The sequence below is a fragment of the Cololabis saira genome, chromosome 22 (genome assembly GCF_033807715.1).
Source record: "Cololabis saira isolate AMF1-May2022 chromosome 22, fColSai1.1, whole genome shotgun sequence".
In the NCBI taxonomy this organism is placed as follows: Eukaryota; Metazoa; Chordata; class Actinopteri; order Beloniformes; family Belonidae; genus Cololabis; species Cololabis saira.
This window is the reverse complement of record NC_084608.1, coordinates 9,621,995-9,649,881: the sequence shown is the minus strand read 5'-3', so window position 1 is coordinate 9,649,881 and position 27,887 is coordinate 9,621,995. Positions and strand designations below refer to the sequence as shown.

Here is a 27,887-nt window from a genome sequence, read left to right as displayed (position 1 = left end):
TAACAATGCTAGCTGAGGCCAGATCTGTACATCCAGCCAGACGATTGGGCTGGGACAAGTTCATTCTGACCATCAGCTCATCAAAACTCATTAACTGTCAAAGTTGTAGGGAAATAACCGTGTCCCCAAATACTAAAGACAAAGTAAATAACAACAGAAACATATGACTTCACAGTTGTGCAATTTATTAAAAGATCCAAAATAGACTTATTGCATCACTGCCAAATTGACCAGTATTTTTTTTTTTTTTTTGTTTAATTTAAAATACAATTAAACTAAGAGTTTAGATTTATTTTCTATTTGATTGAAATACATTTGCAATTCCATTTTGATCTCTGACGGCAACAGAGGACACCAGTGGAACATTTTTCAGTGTTGTTTTGCTGAATTTGGATTAAACATCTCCACATTTCTCCGTCCACCAGGAAAAAGGTCATCAATTAGAAATTCTTTTTAGAAACTCATAATTTTTTTTAAAGATTTTGTGGCTCTAGTGGCCTTTATTTGATGTATAGACAGGAAGTGGGTAGAGAGAGAGAATGGGGACAACATGCAGCAAAGGCAAGGACTGGAACCTGCGACCGCTGCAGGACTGTAGCCTCAGTACACGGGCCGCTTGCTTTAACCACTGTAACACCCAGATGATTCATTTTTGTTGTTGTTTTTATTTTAAAAAAGGGGTGGAAAAAGAGAGCAACTTTAGTTTCAGAAGAAGAATACTGAACTAGATGCATCCAGCTGTTGCTGCAGCAGGGTTTTAACAGTTTTATTGCTTAATGGTCTTCCTGTATCTTCTCCCGTCTTTGTGAGCTGTCAAGAGTCGGTTTTTCTGCAATCTTTGATGTGCACTAATGACTCTTCACGGTAATGTTCATTTAATTACACTCATAGAAGAGTCATTTTTTTGCCCTATCACCGATCACAGGTTGTTTTTATTTTTACCTTCCGCTGCAAGTTACATAAAGATGTAAAAAGGTAGTGCCAGGTTAACAATTATAAAAGATCAGCTCCGCATTAACATACCTCAAAAACTTCATATTACAAAATGAGCAACTTTCTGCAAATGAAACCGCATTAGGAAAATTACAAATCCTGTCTGGTTCATCATTGCAACAACCCGTCCTCGCCAACACACCCTGTTACTTCCAACGTCTGAAAAGCTTCTCCACAGGACCCAGAGAGCCCCATCTTTGTCCGTAGCAACCAACCTCATCCATCTTTATCACTTCCCATGTTCAGCTCTGTCCAGTGCCAAAGTCCTGGAGGGTTTTTGATCATATAAGCTTATTGTGCTTTTGTATCCACTTCTCATGAGGCGGGAAAAGGGCCAGCGGTGAACTTCTGGAGCGGCAACACATAAAACTGAGCCCTACTACTCAAACACGATCCAGGCACATAGGAGCCCAAGAAGGGTTGCCGTTAAAGGTAGAATAGATAAATGTGTTTTTCTAAGTGATAAAAATGAAAAGTTACTTTGTAGGGGTGTAACATCCTCTTGTTGCCACTTCAGATCATTGAATAGTGTTTAATCAAGTTTCACTGGCATCATATAAGCTGCTTTTACAATTTTGCCAAAGGAAATACTTGTTAACTGAACCCAGTCTTCCCTATATCTCTTATAATCCTATATAGGGACCTCAACCCATAATGATTTGATAAGGGTTGAATCTTACAACAAGTCACCTCAACTCCTAAGCCTTTAATTGGGCCTGCTCAGTTTGGATCCCATTTATGGACATTATCCTTTGAGTGACAACAAACCCACAATAGCCTAAATCATCCCCAGAGATGCAATATACACTATTCATCTGCCCAGTAACTAAATCCTGAGTCCTGAAGTCGTCAAGCTTGGGCAAGAAGACAGAGATTTATTTAGAGCAAGGCTGAACCATGAATGCCCATGAGACAGAGGGTCTTCTTTTGCAACGCTTCATGGACTTCAGTCATCAATGGCGGCTGTGTGGCCCACTGGAAAATCCTAAAAAGGAGGCTAATTAGCAAGACATTATGGCTGCATCCACCAGCACAGCAGGACACAAGATAATGTACAGAGACTGATTATTTAACCCCTCGACTGCCATTCTGGGTGGGAGACAAAAGAGGGAAGAAGCGTTCCCACCGGGGAGAGCCTGTGTGAAACAGCATTCAACCGGTGGTCATTTCAAGACAAGAAAATCTGAGGTGGAAACTCCTGGGACCAAAAAAAAATATGGTCAAATATTAGATCAAGGCCCTTAAAAACAGATGTCAACAATAAACTTGATGCCGGGGGAGATTTTTCTGCTTTTCTTCACAGTAGTCTAGAGGTCAGGAGTGACGACTTGTTTAAGGGCCCAAATCTCACCATTGTCGTTGGGGCCAATAGCAAACAGTAGTGCTGGTCGTCTTTCAGGCCTGCCACATGAAGCGTTTATGGAACAGTAAATCACAACAGCTATTCCCTTTTTCAGTGAAAAGAAGGTTTTGGAGTTTGTGTGTGTTTTTTGTCAAAGTGTGATAACAGCGGAGGGATTTTAAAGGGGTACTAAAGGAGTATTTCAGTGGAGTATGGGAGTCAAAGAAGAAAAAAAAGAAGGGGGTTGTGTGGTATTTGGGGTAGTACTCTCCCTTGGGATTTGTCCCAAACTTACCCCTGCACCCCACATCCCTGCTTCAGAGGGGGTTATGAGAGAGGGAGAGAGGGAGAGACATTCCTTGGCATAATAAGCCTCGGTGAATGAAGGCTACATGGGGATCAGACGCTGATCCTGATGAGAAGGAGGCCGCAGATCAGGAGCTGCTCTGAGGCTCCCAGCAACACATTGCCAGGTTTTTACTTCATTAGCGTCATGGAAACCCAACATTCCAGCCTCTTGTTTGGGAGTTGGGACAGGAGTTGCATGAACTGGGAATGGAGGGGGACATTTACCGCCGAGATGACAGCTGAGTATCTAAACACTGTAATGCCCCATGGGAGCAGAAACTCTTTTGATATGGGCTTCCAAATATAAAATGAGGCCTTAAAACCCAAGTTGATGGCATGTGACCCCCCCAACCATCAAGAAAAGCATGAATACCCCCTTTAGACTACATGGTATAACGATTTTCACATGAGGTACCATCTTGAAGGCACTGGGATCGGGACGCCGCAAGTCCTGAGGGACCTGACACAAGTCTCACAAGACCAGATGTTAGAAGAAAATAACCTGGGTCCCACAATGATACCAACTCTTGCTTTTTTTTCTTGCAGACTATTTGTGATAGGGTCACAAATTAAGTTCAGAAGAAAATAACAATCAGTAGAAATTCACAGTAAAAATCACAAAACTAAAGACGGTCGGTCAGTAAAACTAATGGCGGAGCGTGTGATGTGTTACACTGTCCGACAATAGTTTTCCTCATGTTGATGTGCGTTCATGGGACAAAGTAATGTCATTTTAGAAAAATGTACTGAATAATAAATGGGTAGAATGTGCCAGAGTGGTCAAAAATTCACTGGAAAGAGGTGGTTTTATGCATACCAAAACAATAGTGCACAGGACAGTTGTGTAGACAAGGGAATAGAGTTTAGACGTGGTCTGCATGAATACGAGACACTGATTATCCCCCAAACATGCCCGCACGACTATCCGGTGGCCTTTACTGTAGGATGAGCAAAAGTTGATCCTGTTCTGTTACCAATATGTTTAACACAGCACAAGAAAGATGTGGCACCATTATATTGATTTTTTAAATGAATCTTTAACTTATATGTTTAAATGTATTTACTTTATCCCTATTCATATTGATAAAGCCCCATAATGGAGTTGTTTCACTCTGATTCTGACTGAAAAGTTCTGGTTCTGTTAGATAATGCAGCCTAAATCTTCTGTCTCTGTGTGCTCCATGTGCACCGTGAATGGCCTCCATCTGCCCCTCACTGCACTTATCAGTTTACTTCCTAAACCAATCAATTGGACAACGTTTCTTTCTGAAATGAATCACCTCTGAGGGAGGAAGGCCTGACCCCATGTGGGGATAGATGCACAGGGTGAATTGATCTGCTGTTGGATTTTAGAGGACCAATCTGCATATGCAAATGATGCTCATTGAATGGGAAGTTGTTTTGAAAAAGAAAAAATGATGGTGGCTCCTGGTATGGCTGCTCTTGCTCAGGTATTCATGGACCTTTTAGTGATTAAAGTGACAGCCAAATAGCCTGAAAAAAAAATCACTAGATTTCATTTTACTTCATTTTGAACCTTTGACAGTCAGGAAAACTATAAAAAAGGGCCGGTAAATGAACTCACTATAAGTACTACTGGTTAATGGGGTCTCTGCACTATGATGTATCATATTAATTGTTTCAGTTTGCAGGACTTATGAATACAAAAGGAAAAAAAGAGGCATTTTTTATTTTATTTTTTTGCACCCACCATATTGACTCTTGTAACTCTGTGTGAACGGCTCAATCCTTTAAAGAGGGACACTTCCACTCAGGCCCGGCACAAAGTGACTTGGCAACATTCCTTCTGCTGTGACCCTGGCTGTGCTCAGTCATGCATCACAAATGACGGGAGCAATATATTATTTATGCCTCAAAACGTCTGACAAAACATAGGACACTTATAGCCTCCATGCCAAGTGTGAAATCACTAAACGTGTCACAGCCGGTTCTGCAGACGTTCGATCGGATGGAGGCGGCTGCTGGCAGAGGAGGGTAGGTGGTATGCTGGGCAGGAAGGCCATGACTAATATTGATCTAAACCTCACCGAGAGTCCCACTGAATCAGACCACAGTTGGTCGTTTCCTTTAACTTGCCCACTAAATAACAAAGTAGTTCTCTGCAGCAGCAGTTTTTTAAGGAGACCGTGCATTAATCAGAAGTCGTAGAAAAGCTGGGCTTAAGAGGTTCTTTTGAGATGCAAGTCCTTCCTCCAAAGACCAGCAAACAAATGCCAGTGTAATAATCAATCACTGTATGACTTTGTTTAAAATGGATTCTTTTTTAATTGGCGAGGGTGAAATGCCACATTCTTCAACGATTCCCTCTCACAAGCCTGACATCTCACAACTAGAACACGGAGCCACACAGTTTCAATCTAAATTTTAACCATTTGCAGCCCTATAAAAGGTGGTCCTGAAAAAAAAAAAAAGGTCCACTTAACCTTTAACACCCTGCAGTGTCCCTGCGATGGGTGGTCAATACATGCCTTGATGTCCCCCTCCCCAAAAAGGCTTCCTGCGGTCTGTGGCCGTGTCCCACCTCTGTCAAGAAACCACCGCAGCGCACCGTACCGATTAGCAGATTACATGCAGCTGGCAAAAGGCCGGGGAACTTTGCCGTCTTAGTCCTCTGTGCTCAATCCAAAGCATTCCCTGTTGCTTAACCTTTGAAGCCACATTTCCCATGAATGCATGCACATAGAGCTGGTATTATTTTTAAATAAAGAAATAAAGAAAGACCTATAGGCGAGGCACACGGCCCTTTTCACCTAGGAGGGGAGCTGTTTTGTTCCCACTCTGCAAGCGACTGCCTTCCCTTTTGTAAACTTTTTTTTTGGCAAATGCAAAGCACAAATCATGAAAATAAGCATTAAATCCTCTGCTGTCATCTTAAAAACAAATCATGGACTGCAAACTGTAGGAATAATCATGTCTATGGTCATTTAAACTTGGATATTTTTCTATTTAGTCCTTTGAATATAAATGAGATACCCACTGTGGAGTAAAGAATTTCTTCCCCCCCTTTTTTTTTTTTTTATTTCTCTTTGGAGCTGTCTGTCACTACGAGGAAAGACAGGCAACCTTTTTCTCTACATGTCCCCCACATCGCCACCACTGCTGCCACCCACTGTTGATGCAAAGATCTGAAAGCTGGCATTCCAGCAATGCTTTCTTCAAGAGAAACTTTAAATCCCCCCACCATGCAACCTCTAGCTGGCTGCCAAACTGGTCAGGCATTTCACTGAAGGGACTATAGTTCCTCCGAAACGTCTGCAAAGCCAACAAAAAGATGAGAGCGCTTTCCAACAAGTACAAAGCCGGGCCCTTTCTGCACACCTGTTGAGAGGCAGAACGGAGAGGTCTGCAGAACACAGCATTGAGATCATGAGGATACTGTTGAACTTCTCCAGCATCTTAATCCTGAGAGAACGGGCTTTGTGCACTAAAAAGGTCGGACCCCAGAAACACCATCACTTTCACAACTCTCAAGGCGTTTCATACGCTGAAAAAGGTAATGATTGGTTGACAAGATTTGTTAATTCAAGGAATGGATTTCCAGGAGTTGCACTGTTTTGTAAACAACCAAACCAACATGTTAAGTGTTTTTACGAAGAATAAAACTTGGAAGGAGCTCAGTGATAACCTGAGCTGGCTATGAGCAACGAAGCACTGTTTTTCTAACCACGGCAACAACTACCTGCCTGAGCAGATACAGGCCTTGCATGAAGCTACTGAGCCTCTAGTGGATTTACAGCTGCATCATAAGCCTTATGATGTCAAAAGTTGTGTTATAATCTGCTTAGTTTAACCTTTTGTGATTGTGGTTGGGAGTGAACGGAATCTGGAGACACACAAACTGCAAAACAACAACAGATGCAAATATATTCCAGGTTGAAAACAACAGTACAGAAACTCAAAAAAGTAAATTTGGCACACTTGTGAAAATATAGACAAGGCATGGAATTGGCTTAAAAATGTCACAATATTTAACTTCCAGTCATCAAATACCTGTTGTTTTTACAAAAACCCAATTGATATCAATATTAATGAATAAAACAAGGGGAAGCCTGTATGATAAAACATCATGAAAGACATTAAAAGCCAATAACAGTTCTTGTGCATAACTTCACCACGATAGCCACCATTCACAAACATCCGTGTGTTTCTTAACAGCTACATAATATTAGATCTCATTATTTTGGGTCGGTAAATATAAAAACACATCTTTGGATTGCCAAAAACATTGTGGCATTCATACACTTGGGCAACCTTCTTAAGTTTTACCATTGTGCATCTTCCAAGCATGTATGGAAAATCCCCATAAAAGGGTGTGTCTCGTAGGAAGCACATGTTGCTATGAATTTTGATGTTCTTTTCTGCTTTGATGATTAGTGTAGATTATCTTTGGTTAGTGTATCAATACAGCCACTTGTCGTTTTCACTACAATCATCATTTGTTGTTGTTGAAAAACAGCCACGATAGTCGTTTTGGTTTTTGGCTCAGAGTACCCACATTTTTATATAAAGACCTGTAATACAGATTCCAGTTTCCACAACACACGGTTCTGCTGAATTACTGGCCCATTTTTGATGCTTCCAAATCCTCAACACCACCTCTGGGAAAGGTTAACATATGGCCTCTTTTTGTTTTTGCACAGGAAGGTTTTAAGAGCCATCTGTTATTGTTATTCTGCATTGTAATGGTTAAAAAAATATGTTTTTCTCCCATGCAGAAACACCTGCGCACACGCAGGTTTGTGGTGACACACACACACACACACACACACACACTAGGGCTGTGCGATTAATCGATTTTAAATCTAAATCGGATTTATTAATCACAATCGATGTTAAAAAAAAAGGAAAATCGGAAAATCGATTTTCCTTTTTTGCAGTTTTTTTGCAGCTTTTTACAGACAGAGCTCGCCTAGTCATCTTTGTTTGGTCAAGAAAATTGTAAATGTATTCACTTTACTAAACTCAAGGAGGCTTTACAGTATCTTTCAATTGCACTTCATTCCCAATAGGGAAATTTGTTTGCTATTTTTCTTTAAAAATGAAGATAAAATATTTGAAACAATTTATTCCATTGTCTTTTGTAGTTTTACCAAAAAATATCGAAATCGAAAATCGGGTTTTCAGAGAAAAAAAATCGGGATTTTATTTTTGTCCAAAATCGCCCAGCCCTAACACACACACACACACACACACACACACACACACACACACACACACACACACACACACACACACACACACACACACACACACACACACACACACACACACACACACACACACACACACACACACACACACACACACACACACACACACACACACACACACACACACACACACACACACACACACACACACACACACGATTCAACAGCAGTTGGTGGCGCTTTTTTTGACCTTTTTAGCGACCTTCAGTCACATTACTTAAGATGCATATCAGCCAATAACAATATGTGCCTGCGACACCGGGGAAGCTTTATCAAATAACACTGCAATGATTTGAGGGTTTTTTTTTTGCACAATTATGAGAACAAATTGAATAGGAGTTCTTTTAGAGTAAAAAAAATAAATGTAAAAACATCTAATTTCAATCATTAAAGAGGTTCAGAGTTTTTCGCCTCTTGCCTGATCCCACTATCCCCAGTCTTTCATGTGCAGCACAGAATCCTGAAGCTTAACCTGGGTGCACTGCAGACACCGAGAGCCTCCGAGAACAAAGCTGCTCCTGCAAAAACAGCACCCATAGTCATAAATATCTCCCAAGGGAAGGGAGAGTGGGGGGGTTCTTTGGGCTCAAACGTAAAAAAAAAAAAGCAAAAAACAGCAAACAAATCTCCAAGTCAAGCCTGACTGTTAACTCAACACGTGAGCATGACGCTGGCACCTGAATGGAGCATGCCATCACCACATACAATCAGCAGTGTTAAATGATGCATGCTCAGCTAATGGATGCTGGACATTTCGTGCCATTTTTCCTTAGACAGAGGGGATAAATGAACCTGCCATATGTCACAATACTCTGCAGATTAATCCTGGACTGGAGGGAAATCCAGTAACCAGTCGTAACATATCTACTAATGCTAAGACAATATGTGTGCTCTTAAATAAGGTCCCCCCTCCAGAACAATTAGGCTAATGTAATAAATCCCAAGGGGGCAGCTTAATTAGCAAGATAAGTGTTCAGATTAAATAAGGATCTCTGTAAGATCTAATCTCCGACCAGACTTTAAATGTAACAGGATATTAAGGAAACAACCAAGGCTTGTTGTCTTGTACAATTTACAGGGACATATAATAGGGGAACACTAAAGGAACCATAAAAGGAGCTTTTTGAAGGCAAGATGAAGCTTGCAATGCTTTACAGTGGGTTCCAAGCCCAGTGGGATAGACTGTCTAAACAAAGCATAGTTGTGGCCATTAAGAGTCTGGAAAAGCCCAAGTAGGTCTAATTTTAGGATGGTATTTCACAAGGGGTGATTTAGAATCAAATGAACTGAAATAGCATTAACAGTTTCTCCGAGGACCCTGACTAGAAGCAGCTTTCCCACATTGCTTTTGCGTCAGGGCAGACCATTCATCTGGTTACCAAAATGAGACGGCACTCGTTTTCCCTACGAAACTAAACTAAACTAAAACGCCAAAAGTAACTGCAAAAATCAGGTTTGCACCAGATGAACCTCTTTAGGATACAAGTAGAAAATGGGAGTCATTACGGCGGTTACTGAGCGGTGAGGGGCATTACAGTCATGTTGGACTACACAACATCAGTGGAATGGTTTTAGTGAGTAGCTGTTAATCATTACAGGCCCGGACCACGATCTCGGTTTAAGGAAAGAGGCTCCGAATCATACCGATTAACCAAGGACCCTTAATGACTCAACGTAAAACGTAACAGCTGAATTCAGGAGGAAGGTGTATCTGAGTCAGCATTTGACACAATGACCAATTAAAAACAGTGACTCATCAGGGAGTCATGACAAAACTGTGCTTGCATGCTTTTAATGTGTCACAATTTTATGGGACTTACTTAATCTGGGCAGCCTTCTAAAGCATCAAGTGGACTCATTCTACAAGAATTAGGGAAGCAGGGGACATGGTTGGACACTTAAACATGTGGTGGTGCAGATATTCAAGGACTTTCCAGTTGAGGGTCTACAGGACTGTCTCAGAAAATTAGAATATTGTGATAAAGTTCTTTATTTTCTGTAATGCAATTAAAAAAACAAAAATGTCATACATTCTGGATTCATTACAAATCAACTGAAATATTGCAAGCCTTTTGTTATTTTAATATTGCTGATTATGGTTTACCGCTTAAGATTAAGATTCCCAGAATATTCAAATTTTTTGAGATAGGATATTTGAGTTTTCTTAAGCTGTAAGCCATGATCAGCAATATTAAAATAATAAAAGGTTTGCAATATTTCAGTTGATTTGTAATGAATCCAGAATGTAAGACATTTTTGTTTTTGTAATTGCATTACAGAAAATCACAATATTCTAATTTTCTGAGAGAGTCCTGTATACTTAAAGTGATGCCAACAATTCCCTGTAACACTCAAAGTAACACTACGTTTTTTAGTTTTTAGAACTTTTTTTTAGAAATTGGTAGTTTCCTCCAAGATTAAGTAGGTTTTGACTTCAAAGTATGCACAAATTAAAGTCTCACTTCAAAGATAATTCCTGGTACCACCCTGTTCTCTGGGCCGATGCCTAGATAATTGTTCTCATTTGCAGCTTTGAGTCTATAATAGCTGACACATTCAATCAGAGCATATGAAATCACTCCACTTGGTTTACTCAGAGCATAATAAGACTAATGAGTGACACACCTGTCCCCACTAAGACCAACAACAACGTACTCCTGACTCTTGAAATAGATGATGACCTGAACGACTATCTTCCCCTGAGCTCATGAAAAACAGACACCACACTCCACAGCAGAGTGAAGTCTGAAGATTGCTGAGTGGTAAAAATGCCGGAGTCAAATATTTGCTAATCTTGTGATGAAGAGGCTCAATTACTGTCAAAACAAAAGCTACAGAGAGCACCTCCATAGATCAACAGGACTTCAAACATCAACCACAAACCCAATTAAGATTAACCTTCAAACTAACAGTCAACATCCAACTTCCGGCGGTCATTTCCCAAGTGGCTACTGGACAAGGTCGGCCCCTTAGGACAAGAATAGAAAGGTCACCTTCAGCTCGGCACAAAAACAAACCCTTCTCAAGCACAAGTGAAAAAAACAGAAAACTGTTGTGCGTCACTGGCTGCGACCACAACTTAAAAGCCACAATGCAATAATGCCCATTTAAGGACAATATGCTTCGCTAAAAGGAAAAATGATAAAACATGGGCCGAGAAAAGCCCCCGAGGGAGTAATCCTTCGACTCACAGCTATTCTCAAACTTGGGAAAGACACAATTCTGAAAAAGCTGCCAGATAGCAGAAGCATGCTAGTCTGGAGATGCCTCCCGGGACAATGGGTGTCAGTCTCACATCATTGACTGTGAATGCAGGCACTGTTGCGAGGGGTACAGGGCTCTAAGTTAACTATTGCTCGTGACCATTGGCTCTGTGAAGTTGGGGGGGGTGCGCGAGGCGGGAACCTTCAGGGTAATGAGAGGTCTGAACTATTGTGATGTGCTTCAGAGACAATATGGCCATAAATTAGAGGGGATTTCAATCTCATCCAATCACTGCGCAGTGTGGTGACTCCCAAGGATCTGCTAATGGTCGTTCTTAAAGCCCAAGAGCGGTTCACCCTAAATATGACGAAGCAAGGAAAGACCATCCTGATATATAATATTAAAAAAAGGAAAAAAAATCCAGTACAAATGGCAAAGTTTGGTAAGATTTATCCTAAACAGCAGACGGATCCAAATTATTACTTCACAATGTGACTGGTTTTCCTTTAATCCGCCCCTTCCTGTAATTTGCCAAAACAAGCCATCTCACGGGAATGCTGCACTTTCCAATCACGTTCATACATCCCAGCGACACTATTTGCAGAAAGAAGCCTTTGCTAACCACACCTATAAATTTTGTACAGCTACTTCAGCCACAAAGTGGACTGGCAGCTGATGTTTCGCATACTATGTTTTAACAGTAATTATAATTTGTAGAGCTCTGGGATTATAAACCGGTTTCTCAATGATATGTAGCAAAGTCTAAACATTGAGCATGGCAACTATGAAACTTGTGACATAGCAAGAACCTGTATTTGCTTGCTGTGTGCTGATCACATCTAATCCCCTTTTAAAAGAAGCTGAAACTGCAACTGTATGATTACACTTGACCTCAGTCTGACAGAGACTATGTGAAACCACGGAGGCTCTAGGTATATTTCTCAACTGGAGCCTTCTTCTGCTCCACAAAGCTGGGGGCCCAAATCTCTTACACATGATGATTTACTGCTTTGATCTGCAGCATGCTGACAAGTCACTGAAAAGTTGCTCTAGCTGCTCTCCGTAATGCCAAGCAGCCAGGTCAAGCACCTTTACTGACCTCTCCGGGGAGGGGGAATCTGAAATTCCTCCTTCCTAATGAGTTGTGAGTCATGGTATTTCTAGTGGGTAGGAAAACATAGTACCGCCTCATCTTTGCCTCATTTAAGAGTTCCCATGCCAAATGTGAGAATTAACAAATTTGCGTTTGATCCAAAGGCCAACACTGAACATAAAACGTGCAAACACACACAAACAGTGCAGGACTCATCAGCTCAGTCTTATACTTTAAAACCAGGTCTGTCATCACCATGTAAAGGTTATTGACTTAGCGAGCGTTACTTTTGGTCATAAAACTTAGGGATGACATTTCCCCCCAGAATGCTGCCGTTGCTTGACCCAGCCACATTTTCAGTAAAAACATAAAATAAAGAAATAAATGTAGAAAAAAGATTGAAGCCTTCTTTTTAATATGGATCAAAAAAGTTCAGACGTTTTGTTTGCAAAATGCTCGGAGTGTATTGTTTACACATTACAGGATGGTTAAAAATTCAATAAAAATGAGATAAGACGGGTTGAGTGGCCGTGCAGCCAAGGCCGGAGCGCGACAAAACAGGTACACAGTCCCGGGACTGTGTACACTGCGGTGAAAGCAACAGTGTGTACACAAGAGTGGACTGGCAGCTACATTCCGTTATAAATCCCTTTCACTGTGCTAACACTATTCAGCATTTTTGTTTCCCTTCCCCACTGCCACAACCCTTGATTCTGGGAAAAAAAAAAGTATACAACTTGTTTAAGAGTCAAACAAAATGAAAACAAAGCACAAAAGACATGCATTGTTTGCCTTAGAGACACGGACACAAAGATCTCTCAGCTTTTGAGTGAAACTATACAGGTGTGTGCCTTCAGTGCCAAACCCACATCCACAGTGGTCAACTGTTGTGGAAACAAATTATTAACAGACCACCTCCAAAGACACCTGGAAAATATCAACAGAAAAAGGCTCAGGTAAGTTGATCTACTTGTGTTTGACTAATAAAAGGACTCGTATCTGGACTGTACCTTAGAAAACCATCGTCAACCTATAGGAGCATGTTGTGTCAGCCACTTTTATCAGCGTACCTTTGGAGTTGAACACCTCTTTGAGCTGCACGAGCACATCAGCAAACTTGCGGACATCGCTGACGAGCTGCATGATGTAGTTTGGATCCGAGTTGGGGCCATCTGGGTTGTCAATGCTGTCCTGACCACTCTTGGGGGCCCTAGCAGGGCCACCCGAGCCCAAACTGGAGCTGGAGAGCCGGGAGATGCCTAGAGAAAGTTTGGCTCCACCAAAGCCAGTGCTGCTGCCTCCGCCAGCTCCCGATCCTCCGCCAGAGCTCTGGCGCAGCATGGCTGCAAGCATGCCGTCCTGATCCCCTGGCCCTTGGGCCTGAATCCCCGGTTGCCTTCGCTCAGCCCCGTCCTCACACGAAACCAGTCACCACAAGGGGGAAGGAGAACACTGTTAAGGAGAAAGAAAACTATTAATCCCAGCCAGATCATGGCAGTACAATGACATTGTTAACCTTTTCAAAGCTATGTCACATTCAGCGGTGGGATTCAGCGGCGCGTAATCTGTGACAAGAATTAACTCCAGACGAGTCTTTATCCTTCTTTAGATTTCATACAAATCCCAGACCAGAGTATTGTCAACAAATGGAGTCAACCCTTTGTTGACAATGTTCAACATGTGGATTTTTCCCTTGATATTGGAGTATCTGCAGAAAGTTTGACATGTCACAAGAAATGAGACATGATTATTTCACAAGTAGGATGGATACTGTTTCAACACTTTAGAGATTCATGTAAATGACTCATTTGTTGTAAAGATGAGTAAGTCAGTAACTTTTTTACAATACAATCATGGCTTTACTTTAACTGGCTGGTTGTCTGAAGCCACTTTTGGGGGGGTAAATAACATATACCACACAGCATCTGACTTATTAAACTATTTTATTAAACTAAATGTTTTGCCTTTCTCACGATAATCCGTAAACAATGTAGAAACTCTGCTGAATAGACGACAATATAATACTTTTTCAGTATAATTCCCAAAGAAAATCCAACCATTTAATTCACATTAGGAATATCGGTTTATAAAGGTCAATTTCCTTATTCGGCATCGATAACATTCACCAAACAACAAGTATGTCAAGAAATAACGACTTTTCTCACGACTGGACTCACTGTGTTTAGTTTGGCTGGGCAGAAGGACTCAAGATTAGGACGTAGAAAAAGACACAATATCCTTCAAGTTATTTTAGTACTGAGCTAGTCTCTTAAAAAGGTAGAAAAGGCCAAAATAATGTTATTTTTCGACATGAACAAAGCAGATTTAAGTCAGGATCTGTGGGGGGTGTCGTGACTATCACAGGGACCTGAGCTCATACATCCCGGCGTGCCGCAGATGGGATCTCCGCACTAAAATGATGCGTTTAAACGAACCCAAACGAGTAAAAAAAATAAAAACAAACCTTTGGTTGGATCTTTTAACATTGCAGAGGGGAAGATCCTTTACTCGTGAAACATAAAAAGTCCGATGAAAAGACAAGTTAATCCATAGACAGCGCGCTATCCGTGTCTGTCACCGCTGCAGCGCGACACCGGTTCACCGCTCACTTCTGCTCCCGTGTTGGAGTCTACTCTGTCACGTGACGCCGAGCCTAACTTGTGATTGGTGCGTCGTGCTTGGCGTGTATGCGCGCGCTGAGGAGTCCTCCCATAACAACAGGTGCCGGCTGTTTTAAAGACACAAATACTCCACAATAAGACCATATACCTCCCGTGGAGTTTCTCAGAGTGCATTTCCTGGGCATAAATTCTGAGAAATCCGCGCTGCATGCCATGGGTAGGATTTAACTCAAGTCAAGTCAGCTTTATTTTTATAGCAACTTTAAACAAAAGTGTTTTACATAACAAAAGTTAATACATACATAATCAAATAATATTAAATTGTAGGGAAAAAAATAAATCAAAACATCAATGGTAAAACTAATAAAAACTTTTTGGATAAAACACTCCACTTGTGAGAAAACACGAAACAAACGGTGAAAAGAAAAGATGAGTCTTAAACAAAAATGTAAAAAGTTCTAGTTGGAGCAGATCCCATGGGAATCTTGTTCTGCTTCCTCTAAAAGCAACTGACTGGATGACTTTAATGCTGTCGCTGGAACATGAGTATAAGCAGTTCAGTCAAATAAGAAGGTGCCAACCCATTCATAGCTTTAAAAGTCAAGAACAGAATAAAAATAGAAAAGAAAGTCAACCCTAAATTGAACAGAAAGCCACTGGAGAGTCAACTCAGAGTTTCAACAGCTGGGTGGCGTGACCCCTCTTGTTACACGACGAGTGGCTGGTTTTTGCACGGTCCTCAGGTGTTGGATCAATGAGCAGTCCATATCCACATGTAAGGCATTGCAATAAACAAGGCGAGATGTTATAAAAGCGTGTATCACTCTCTCAAGACTATTAAGGGTAGATAAGCCTTGACTTTATAAATGAACCTCATTGAAGGTAATTTGACCTCATGCCAGATGCAATCTGTTTATCAAATTTAACTGCATTATGAAAGTATATTCTAAGTATCTTCACAGAGGAATGCACACGTGAGGAGGGACCAAACACAGTCGTCTCTGTCTTCTTTTATTAGCTGGTAGAGAATTAATAATATTAATATTAACATTCATACTAAAAATAACTATACAATAGTACTTTCTTAATTATATCTGTTTATATTTACATTAATAATTATTACTTAATGAGAATGAATGTTATATATCAAACAATTAGTAACTCAGTGATAATAACTCATTACTTACTCCAATTAATTCATTTCTGGACTTAATGTTATGGATTTTTTCAGTGTATCACAATTCAACATGATGTACTTAAATATTGGTTGTTCATGCTACTCTACATATGTTAATTTGTTTTTTTTTCCAGGTTTTTCTTTTTTGTTAACCTTTTCGTCCCAGATCAGATAGTTTCTAAATGTAGATTTGGCATAAATCATTTTTGTGTTGCTTGTCCAGAAACAACCTTCCTCATTTATCTGGGCTTGGGACCAGCACTGTGAACAACTGGGGCAGTGGGGGCAAAGTCGGGTTCAGCGTCCTCCCCAGGGACAATCTGGTGCATGACGATCCCACAACCTTCCGCTTGGACGGCAACCAACTCTGTTCTGTTCTAGTCCACATTAGAGATGGATCAATTTTACACATGAAATACATTTACAATTTACTTTTGGTGTAAATATGCACACACTGAAGAAGCATTCCCCTTAACCAAATCATTAAAGAAGAAAAGAGGGCACAGGAGGACAAAAATAATCTGACTTACTTTCCAGATAGCTCAGAAAACCAACAGGTTTCACTAAAACAACAGACTTCAAGGGGGGTCTGTTTCATAAATAGAGTTTCTGATCATCAAGAAAGTGTCAGCTATGAATTCATGAAAAGAAAAAAGCAGCATAATTTGAAAGACTTTAAGACAGAGGCTTTAAATATTTACTTGGCATTTAAATGTTTGCACATGGACAAATATCAAAATGAGAGAAAGAAGCAAAACATTTTAACCCATTTAAAAGCAAAGCACGCAGTTGGAAAGTATGACGTTCAAATACTTTCCGACTAAACTACTGTTTTCTAAAGAAAATGTTATTTTCATATGAAGTATAATCCAAAACTTTACCAATTCCTTGTCCTTGTTTTTCTTGTATGACACATGACTTATGTTTGTAAACACATTTAATTGTGTATTGTAGATAATGATGATAATAAAAGATAATAAAAAAATATATCATAAAAAAAGTAAACCTTTGTACCCAGCAAAGAACTCAGATGCTTGTCAACAGCAGCAGTCTCTGCAGATGCATCTCTGCAGTCTCCTGTGATACAGTGCAGACGAATGACATCTTGTGGTACATTTGTGTACTGCAGACTAATAATTGGGATTCTTTCTCCTCAGGTGGATTTCTCTGTAAACACCCCCCACTAGTGAAGATCCACTTTTACACTTCTCTCAAGTCATCGTGATCTTTTAGAAAACTGTCTTTGTACAGTGAAAATCTGGAACCTGGGTGAATGTAATCAAGGTTGGAGAGAAGATGGAGGACGTGAGAGCAGATTGTAAACATCAGGAGAGGAAGCTTCATCAGTACGTCTTTCAGCAGATTGTTATGACCCGGCTCTGCCGGGGTCGGGGAGTCGCAACAAAGGGAATTGTGACAAGTTGTAAAATGTGAATCACAGAAGTTTATTGTTAAGCCAAAGAAGAAAAAGAAACAGGCACACAGTGGGTAATGTCAATATCAAAACGTCCCCATCTGAAAATAAGCCAGTTACTCAATATCCCGACATGACTAAACACTGGTCTTCTGGATACACAAGGGGAGCAGCACCATAAACTAAGTACAAAGGGATCATCCAAACAGCTGTTTATACACAAAAGGCATTTACTAAAACAAAATTCTACCTATTTCAACTCCGGTGTAAAAGCTATCAGAACTAACCAAACAAAAAGCAAAGCCAAAAGTTTAGTTTAACCTAAAGAAGGAGACTTCTAACAGTCAACTCAAAACCACAGAAGTAAATCAGAGGGTACCAGAGCTACAAATATATAAATAAAGAGCTTTCTAATAGATCTAACTACCTATACAATTACCCACAAGCCAAAAGTACAATCATCAGGTCACAAGGTTGAGGCTGTAGCTGAGCAAACAGCTGAATGAAGGTTGAGTGTCTTTTATTTCCTGGATCTGGTCCGGTGATTGGATGGACTGCAACCAATGGGGAAGGCAGAGATGAAGGCGTGTGGACCTGGACCAATCCCCTCCGAGCACAGCTGGGTGAACAGTTGCAGTTGTAACAGCCCTTAAAAGGAGAGGATTGAATTACATGAGGACTGATGTAAATGTATCACCTGAAGAAGTCTGAAGGACAAGTTAATGTCAACATATATACAGCTTAGTGAGGAGGCTTTATACAAATACATAAATACATTCAAGCCAAACATGGTCATTCTGTGATGCTTCTTGTATGAGTTTTACTTGTCTATACGTAGAACTTCATCTGGATGTTTTTCTAAGAAAAAACAAAAGAAAGATGTTAAAAACTAGAATTAGAAGACTACGTGATCGAGACTGGATCAACACGTTGAATGTTTAGCTTTTCCTGCGTGTGCAGTTTATGTTTATTGTATATGAGTGTTTTGGTGCTCCTGCCTCTGCATCTCTTCCCCACACAAAAGTAAATTTTGATTGTTAGAAGGTATAAGCGAAAGATAATCATATATGCTTTAAAACTCTTGATATAACTACAGGAGGAGACCAGGTTGGAAAATGTAAGAAATGAAAGGTGAAGCAGGATTCTTACCCTTGATAGTTGAGATGTTTACACTGAGGACCACGGTGGATACTCACTTTTTGATGAAAGGGTGAAGGATCAGTTCTTGTTGTTGGTTGTTCAACTCACTGTACCTGGGTTACATTTATGTGTCTGTGTGTACATTATGTAATTGAGATTTTTCGACATCAATATATTTGGTGTGTATTCTACTTTTTACTGCAAAGCCAATTACCTCTTTGGTGTAATCGTCAATGAAGCTTAAAGGGGACCTATTATGGCATCTAATACCTATTTTAAACAGGCCTTGAAAGTCTTAAAAACAAGCTTTTGATTGTTTTTGCTAAATAAATTAGAAATTCAGCCTCTGAGCGATGTCTTTATCATCCCAGTCTCTAACCTCATTATCTATGCGGGATTCTGAGTGGGCGGGGCTATGATAATGAGGCTCTGTGCTGATTGGCTGATTGAATGACGCGATACACCGCTACGAAAAAATGGCGGTAGCTCCGGCCGGCGGAGTTAGTTGTGGTCGTGGTTTCACGCATCGGAGGCCAACCTCTGTAAATTGCATTTTGGTTACGTAATGAAAGGGAGCAGAATCTGAACGGCTCGTAGAAGTCACATCACACTGGATGGCTCATCCGGGCGGCTGTACAGACACTGCAGAATTTGGTTGCTTTCCTCCTTCTCTGAGTTGGCAGGGGAGACCACTTTATATATGTTAAAGAAGAGAAAAATAGTTTTTCATAATAGGTCCCCTTTAAGTTTTCAAAAAGATATTTAGCTGCACGTAAAAAATGTATACACCTCAGAAATCAAGCTGTCACCAACATTATAAAAAATGTTTTTGCAGGAATTGACAGTAAAATATAAAATACCCTTAATACCAACAATACACATGTATTTTGACTTTGCTGAGCCAGACCAGGGGGCACTGGTGACATAATGCAAGATGCATCATTCCTTGGTACACCTTGGTGCCTCCCAGAGGACCTGGAGGAGGTGACTGGGTAGAGGGAGGTCTGGCCCTTGCTGCTTAGGCTGCTACCCCCACAACTGCTGCTATGTCATTCCTGCAGTATTTCTGCAGGTGTTTTGGTCACTGCTATTATTTGTAATATATTATATTATTTGTAATCAGCATAAATTATCTGTCCCCATATGATAAAATCCACCATCCCCCCTGATTGTTTTTTACAACTCGAGTACTGGCCGGACCAACAGCAAGTAATCTCAGCTCTTACCTGGGGGTCTCTGTCGCTCGTTTCAGACACCTTTAAATCCTTTTTTTTATCGCTTTTTAACGTCCTGCCGACCAAACAGACAGCACGTCGGGTCGGGGGTTGGTTTTCTGCCGTCCGTTAAACTTTAAAAAGCGCAACCGTTCACTTGCAAATTCGTCTCCATGGCAACGCCACGCGAGGAATCCGGGCCGTGACGCGATCTGCGTCACCGCGACCGCTGCTTTCTAATTCTAACTGTAATGATTTAAGGGCCAGACATGGGCCATACCAGATATCAGCACCACTTAAGGTGACAAAACTTACTTATGATTTTCAGAGGTGTCTTCAGTATTCACATTCATTACTCAGGTAGAAGTATAGATACTAGAGTTTAAAAATACTCCTGTAGAAGTTGAAGTATCAACTCAAAGTTTTTTACTCAAGTAAAAGTATAAAAGTACTGGTTTCAAAACTACTTAAAGTATAAAAGTAAAAGTAATGTAAGGGGGAAAAAAGCCATTAAGGACAAAAGCCATTGAAAATGAATTCATCTTAGAATAATGCAAATACATTAAAGAACCATATATGTGTACTATTGAGCATTAACATGTGTTTCAGAGAGCAGGAGATATGATGACTAGTTGCCTTTAAGTATTGTAATGGTGCAAAAAGTCAAACTTCAGAGGCATGTTATCATTTATCCTAACCTTTATTGGAATATACATCCAAGTTTAGTTGCAGGAATCTGAGGGAACGGATGGAAGAACAAAACTGGACAAGAACATCTGAAACAACCACAACCAAATTCACTCTATCCGGATGGAGCAATTTAACTGGATAGTTTTTTTTTAAAGGCCGAAATGAAATAGAGTAACGGGGCTGTTTTTAAAATGTAAGGAGTAAAAAGTACAGATAATTGCGTGAAAATGTAAGGAGTAAAAGTAAAAAGTCGACTGAAAAATAATTACTCCAGTGAAGTATAGATAACCAAAATTTCTACTTAAGTAAGGTAACAAAGTATTTGTACTTCGTTACTTGACACTTCTGGCGTGCAGAGAGAGAAATGAGGAAGGGAGGAAAGAAAGAAAGAAAAAGGGAGCCATGTGTGCTGTTTCTCAGTGGTCCCCTCTGCAGCCTCCATCAGCCTCTCCATCCTTCTGCAGGTCCAGATGCTGCAGACAAGGGCGTAGGTTTGGTCTCAACATTGGTAGGGACGATATAACGGCATAACCTGCATGTACTTTTTGCTGGGGACGGGACATTAATAAGACCAAACAGATTTTTTTTCTTGAAGTGCATAATGAAAAAAAAAAAATCTTCCCCGAGTTATAACTAATATAAATAGATGCAGCATGTGTTGTCTTCATTCTAAGGCTTATACTAGACTTTTCATTTTTTGCGGCTCCAGACATATTTGTTTTTTATGTTTTTGGTCCAATATGGCTCTTTCAACATGTTGGGTTGCCGACCCCTGAACTAGACGGATGTGGGGGGTTGTGTGTGGGAGGGGGTGAGCAAGATGTCTGTGTTTGTTTTATGTCATGTATGTACTGTATGTCTGTACTGTAATGTAATATATTGTAATGTTTTATGTTTTATGGGACCCCCTTGAAAATGAGATGTTACATCTCAAAGGGCTATCCTTTAATACATTCTAAATTCTTCTCATTTCTCTTTGCGTTTATGCTGCCATGATCGATACGTGCACTGGAAGTCTGTCTTCACATTAAATGAACAGATGTAAAGATGCAGCTGTGATTTGAAACGATGAGAGCTGTGATCTCTCCTTCCTCTCCTTCCTCTCCTCCGGCTGGTCTTTGGTTCTCGTGAGCTCCAGAATCCTCCTCCAGGGTCCAGGGCTCCTGTCGTCTCTCTGTCTTTGACATGATCTGGCTGCTGGTTGGAACGCTGCCCCAAACCTGATGTGGAAGGACACGCCGGGGTCACAGCTGCCCACCATTAATATGATACAAACAACAAGCAGTACTGGAGTTGAGGGGGGATGAGGGGGGAAGGCATCCCCCCCTGAAATAAAAATGGTCAAAATCATCCCCCCTTTCCATCCCTTATGTCATTTCATCAATGAATGTGGTTTTACTGCTATTTCAACATTTAGAATCATCACCAGAAAAATAACTTATTTGACAATTTTCGCCTTTTTCAAGTAAATTTTCACTCATTATAAGCAATAAAATCTTGTTCCACTGGCAGATTTTTCTACTTATTTTAAGTGAAAATCTACTTGAAACAGGTGAAAATTGTTGTTTTTTCCAGTGATGAGTCTTGTTTTAAGTGTAATGAGATTTGTTTTACTAAAATGAGACATTTTAACTAGAAATAAGACAAATATTCTTGTTAAGATTTTGAGTTTTTGCAGTGATCCATTTTACTTATCCTGTGAAGGACAGAGTCATATTGATAAGTTCAGAAAACAGTTTTTTATTGTTGTGTTTTGATGTATTTGATGTAAGCCCAGTGGATATTTAAAGCTTACAGAAGGCTGCATTTAACTGCTGCTATGTCATTCCTGCAGTATTTCTGCAGCTGTTTTGGTCAGTGGTATTATTTGTAATATATTATATTATTTGTAATCAGCACAAATTATCTGTCCCCATATGATAAAATCCACCATCCCCCCTGATTTTTTTTTTAAAACTCAAGTACTGACAACAAGTGACTCTCAAGTGGAAGATACATTGATAAATGTTATTCAAACATACCATTTTTGGCACAAAGGTGATGTGCACCGTGTTAGTTCTCCCCGTCGTGATCCTGGTGTTCTGGAGGAAGACACTTCTTGAATCCAGCTGTCTCTCCGTGACGCTGCCGTCAGGCCCTCGGCGGGCTCTGCTCCCTCTGCAGCAGCGGCCTGCAACAAACCACAGACATGGAAAACATCTCCACAGCTTGTCCAAATACTTCAAACAAATGCAGCAATGAGAAGCGTCTGACATGAGGAATAAAGGACATACTCATTGCCAGGGACAGAATATGCTGCACTGTGTGCATTTGGAGAAGATAGAAAAAATGCATCTTCTTGCACGGAGCACAGAATCATAGAATGGAGGGTCAGAGATTGAACACAGATGTGAACCTGTCAAACAAAATCTGCTTCTGGACTGCTTTTTTCCCTCTTCAAAAAAAACAAGACTTAAAAAAAAACTTATATAAAACTATATATATATATATATATATATATATATATAATAATAGTTTAAAATAAAATAAATAATAATAATAGTAATAATAATAATAATAGTTTAAATAGTTTATTTTCTGTAATGCAATTAAAAAAACAAAAACATCATACATTCTGAATTAATTACAAATCAACTGAAATATTGCAAGCCTTTTATTATTTTAATATTGATGATTATGGTTTACAGTTTAAGATTAAGATTCCCAGAATATTCTAATTTTTTGAGATAGGATATTTGAGTTTTCTTAAGCTGTAAGCCATGATCAGCAATATTAAAATAATAAAAGGCTTGCAATATTTCAGTTGATTTGTAATGAATCCAGAATAATATGACATTTTTGCATTACAGAAAATAAAGGACTTTATCACAATATTCTAATTTTCTGAGACAGTCCTGTGTATGCATATGTATATATATATATATATATATATATATATATATATATATATATATATATATATATATATATATATATATATATATATATATATATATATATATATATATATATATATATATATATGTATATATATATGTATATATATATACACATGCTCAAAAATTGTGTATATACGTATATACATATATAAAATATAATATATAAAAAATATATGTATATAGGTGCTCAAAAAAGCTAGAAAACCACTAGTTAACTGTTAAGAGCTGTCTGAGTGTCTCTGCTGTCAGTGAACTCAACCCTAAACTTCTTGTTTCTAAAATAACAGATCAGCACAAGACATCAACTTTTCTGTCTCCGTACAGCTCGCCGTCGCTTCTCCCAAGAGGCAACATGTCTCACAGTTTAAAATGAGTCACAATCACACAGGACTTTGAGGAACTAAATCAACTAAACTTCTCCCCAGAATTCTCGGTGTAAACTACATATTCCTTTTTGATAAAGTTTATAATTTGGGATCCCTTCAGTGATAACATACACATCATATTCTGGTAGATGTCTGGATTTCTACAGTTAACGTTGTTGTCTTTTGTGCTTTTATGTCTCCTGAGCGCCGCCACCTGGATGGGTGTGTTACTATGTTTGGACCTGCTTGTATTGACATTTTCATTATTGGGGTACTGCCATGTTCAGACACATATACTTACTTCATCTGTGTACATAATATTCATCTATCGAGCTCTGAGGTTCCTCTTTATTCTACGGGAGGAAGTTATTAATATTGAGCAAATACAAACCCGTGCTGATGATACATGTGGCAGCCATGATGCGTTCACGTACGTGTGGTTAACTGCAGGATTTTTCTGAGCACCACATGTAAGAAAAACATATTAATCGTTGTTAATGTAAACATAATCTGTTTGTGTGTCATATAGAATAGAATAGAATAGAATAGAATAGAATAGAATAGAATAGAATAGAAGACTTTATTGATCTCCCAGAGGAGAAATTCAATCGTGCAGCAGCCAAACACACACACGCTCAACGGTTTATACAAAAAATTAAAATAGAAATAACCAATATTTCGCTAAATAATAAAAAAAGAGCAATATAAAATGTAGAAAAATGAGTAATGTACAAGAGAAAAAATAGTAAACACAAAAAAACGGCTAATATTTACATGTGCAAAAATACGTGAGGTATTTAGCGGGCAAAGGTTATTGCACTTTCAAAGAGACAGGTTATTGCACTCGGGTGGCTACAGTTGGTTATTATAGAGTCTGATGGCTGTGGGGACGAAGGACCTGCGGTAGCGTTCCTTCTTGCAGCGGGTGGAGCAGTCTTTAGCTGAAGGAGCTGCTGATGCTCCCACGGTGTCATGTAGGGGGTGAGAGGGTTGTCCATGATGGAGTTCAGCTTGACCAGCATCCTCCTCTCACCCACCTTCTCAGCAGAGTCCAGATACAACCAAGAACCGAGCCAGCCCTCCTGACCAGTCGGTTCAGTCTCTTCCTGTCTCTCTCCGAGCTCCCGCAGCTCCAGCAGACCACTGCATAGAATATGGCAGACGCTACCACAGAGTCATAGAAAGTCCTTAAGAGCTCCCTGCACACACCCAGTGGCGGAGCTAGACTTTTAACCTTGGGGGGGGGCGAGAGGGGGGCCAAGGCTATTTCAGGGGTCCACAGACTATGACAATGAATTAGTTTCTCGAACAATCCATTGCAATCGGAGTCTCTAAATGTTGAAATGTACATATTAAGCACAGGAGATGAGATTTGTGTATATATAAATTTAAGTTTATTCACACTGTACAAAATGTACAAAAGTACAAAAGAAAAGCACCTCCCAAAAAATGTAACTACACGTTGCGGCGACGCAGACCCAACGCAGACGGAGAGGGCTGTGATTGGTTTGCTTGGTAGCAACGCATTTCCGGTTCCGGTTCGTGAAGCAGTAGTGAACTTTCAGCGCTCTTTTCTTCGTGTGTGTGCGATTTTTTTTTTTTGGGTTGTTTTGTTTTTTTGCACAATATTTGTCCTTATCTCTTTGATTCACTGTGACCCGGGAAAGCCGGAAGCTAAACAAAGTATCAACTAGCACTCTGGGGGGGTACTGCACCGCGGCGAAATGGAGTGACGGAGAAGTCCGAAGGGTTCACGACGGCGTCACGGCAACGGCGTAGGCTCTGCGCTGGTTTAATGCAGAACCATAATTCAGGCTTTACTCATTCACAGTTACTCACTCACAAACAGAAAAACGTAAATATAAGCGGGAACCCGAATTAAATGTAGACGTTAATGTGGAGCGGCCGATGGAAACTGACAGTGGTGATTCTGTAGACGCCATGAGATGTAACATTAACGTTAGCTTGATACCCGTGGCCCGGAGCAAAACGATCTCCTATCTGAACACAAAAGTGATTTTAAAATGTGACTGAGGACTTCACTGTCCATCAAGGATATGTACCTTCTCCTCCTCTTCCTCTTTTTATTTTATCGATCTCTTAGCCATTTTCAAGATCAAATTTGGCTCCAGGCACTCCAGCAAAGATAACGTCTGACACTAATTCAAATCTTCCTCTTCTGTGGCGATTCTTCTTCTCCTCCTAATAAGGTGGATTACAAATCTTTGTGGTACATAGCGCCAACTACTGTACAGGAGGGACATAGCAGTCAGGAGTCACTGATTTCAAAACGCAACTGGCTCCTTTCTACAAGACGTACGCGGTGCCCTGATATGTCAATCATCTGGGGTGGCACTTGGGGGGACCAATCAGATTTCAGGGGGGTCCAGTGCTACCCCGGCCCCCCCTCTAGCTCCGCCTCTGCACACACCGAAGGACCTCAGTCTCCTCAGCAGGTGGAGTCGACTCTGGCCCTTCTTGTACAGGGCGTCGGTGTTGTGAGACCAGTCCAGTTTGTTGTTGAGGTGAACACCCAGGTACTTGTACTCCTCCAGGTAACACCCAGGTACTTATACTCCTCCACCGTCTCAATGTCCAGCCCCTGGATGTTCACCGGTGCAAGAGGCAGAGGGTTCCTGTCGAAGTCGATCACCACCTCCTTCGTCTTGCTGGTGTTGATTTGCAGATGGTTCAGTTTGCACCATGTAACAAAGTCGGCGATGACCCCCCTGTACTCCAGATCGTCCCCCCTGGACACGCGTCCCACGATGGCGGAGTCATCGGAGAATTTCTGGAGACGGCAGGATTCTGTGTTGTGGTGGAAATCTGAGGTGTATAGTGTGAAGAGGAATGGAGCGAGCACTGTACCTGCGGGGCCCCCGTGCTGCAGACCACCACATCAGACACACAGTTGCGGAGCCTCACGTACTGCGGCCTGTTGGTGAGGTAGTCGATGGTCCATGCAGCCGGGTGACAGTCCACTCCTGCTTCCTCCAGCCTCCCCCTGAGCAGCGATGGCTGGATGGTGTTAAAAGCACTGGAGAAGTCAAAGAACATGACTCTCACAGCTTCATTAAAAACCAGCACAGTTGTGTTAATAAGCTGAACATAGGGCTGGGCGATATATCGAGATTTTAATATATATCGATATATTTTCAAACACGATATGGTACGAGACAATATCGTTTATATCGATTAAAAAAAAAAAAAAATAATAATAATTTTTCCTTTTTTTTTTTTTTTTTACATTTTTTTTAAAAATGATTTTGATATAGCTTATTTTGTGACAAATTGACTTGAATGTTTTATTTGAGATTTGCACAAATGTTTTGTTATTTGCACAACTGTCAACCTCAGTGGAAAAGTCTGCCTGTTACTGTCTACATTGTATTACAGTTTTTCTCAGTCGCTTTGCTGCTATTCTCAGATCAGAATGAAAGTTCTCATAACTATTAGTTCAACCTCCACAACATGTAGTCCTTTGTCCACATCATAGTAGCAGTTTCTCCTTCCTCTGAACAAATTGCAAATGCTTTTGGACATGTATCAGTTGCTCTCATACAATTCTCTGCTGTTTTACAACATTATCATTTGTTTATGTCATGTCAGTCAAAATGAACTATACTTATGGACGCTGAATAGTCATTTCCTAAAAAACTAATAGTCCTCATTTCATTGCTTTAGTCATTACATACAAAATTGTTGAACAAGTTATCAAATTGTGTCAAGCTAATTTACTGTAATACCTTTCTTTATCATTTTTTCCTGGAAATCTCTCTAAATTGAACAATTGCTCTCAGGTGAACTTCAGTTTTCACTCATGAGGAGGTGTGTGAAGCATTTAGTTGCAACCAATGACAAGCCACTTGTCCACAATCACTCAGGGCTGAATCCCATGAACCATCACTTGGCAAGCATATATAGACCGAGCAAGACATGTGTACCATTTCTACAATTCTGTGACACAGAAATGGAAGGTCAGCATGGTGGAAGAGGGGTGAGGATGCGGGGAGGAAGGGGAAGGGGGAGGGGAAGGGGACAAAACAGGGGAAGAGGGGGAAGAGGGGGAAGAGGGGGAAGAGGCCGAAGAGGCCGAATACATACGCATATTCCTAA

The 27,887-nt window shown here is 40.4% G+C and overlaps 1 protein-coding gene and 1 pseudogene across 1 annotated transcript in view; both read right to left on the bottom strand.

Moving 5' to 3' along the window:
• arhgap29a (Rho GTPase activating protein 29a) overlaps positions 1–14,841 on the bottom strand; it is a 36,613-nt gene extending 21,772 nt beyond the window's left edge. The window contains exons 1-2 of the mRNA XM_061713075.1: positions 14,676–14,841; positions 13,282–13,663 (exon numbers count right to left, since the gene is read on the bottom strand). Of these exons, the coding sequence (XP_061569059.1) occupies positions 13,282–13,564 (283 nt within the window). The 5' untranslated portion in view covers positions 13,565–13,663; positions 14,676–14,841. The remainder of the gene's footprint in view (positions 1–13,281; positions 13,664–14,675) is intronic.
• Positions 14,842–21,095: 6,254 nt separating this feature from the next.
• LOC133423236 (uncharacterized) lies at positions 21,096–26,838 on the bottom strand (annotated as a pseudogene).
• Positions 26,839–27,887: the final 1,049 nt, after the last annotated feature.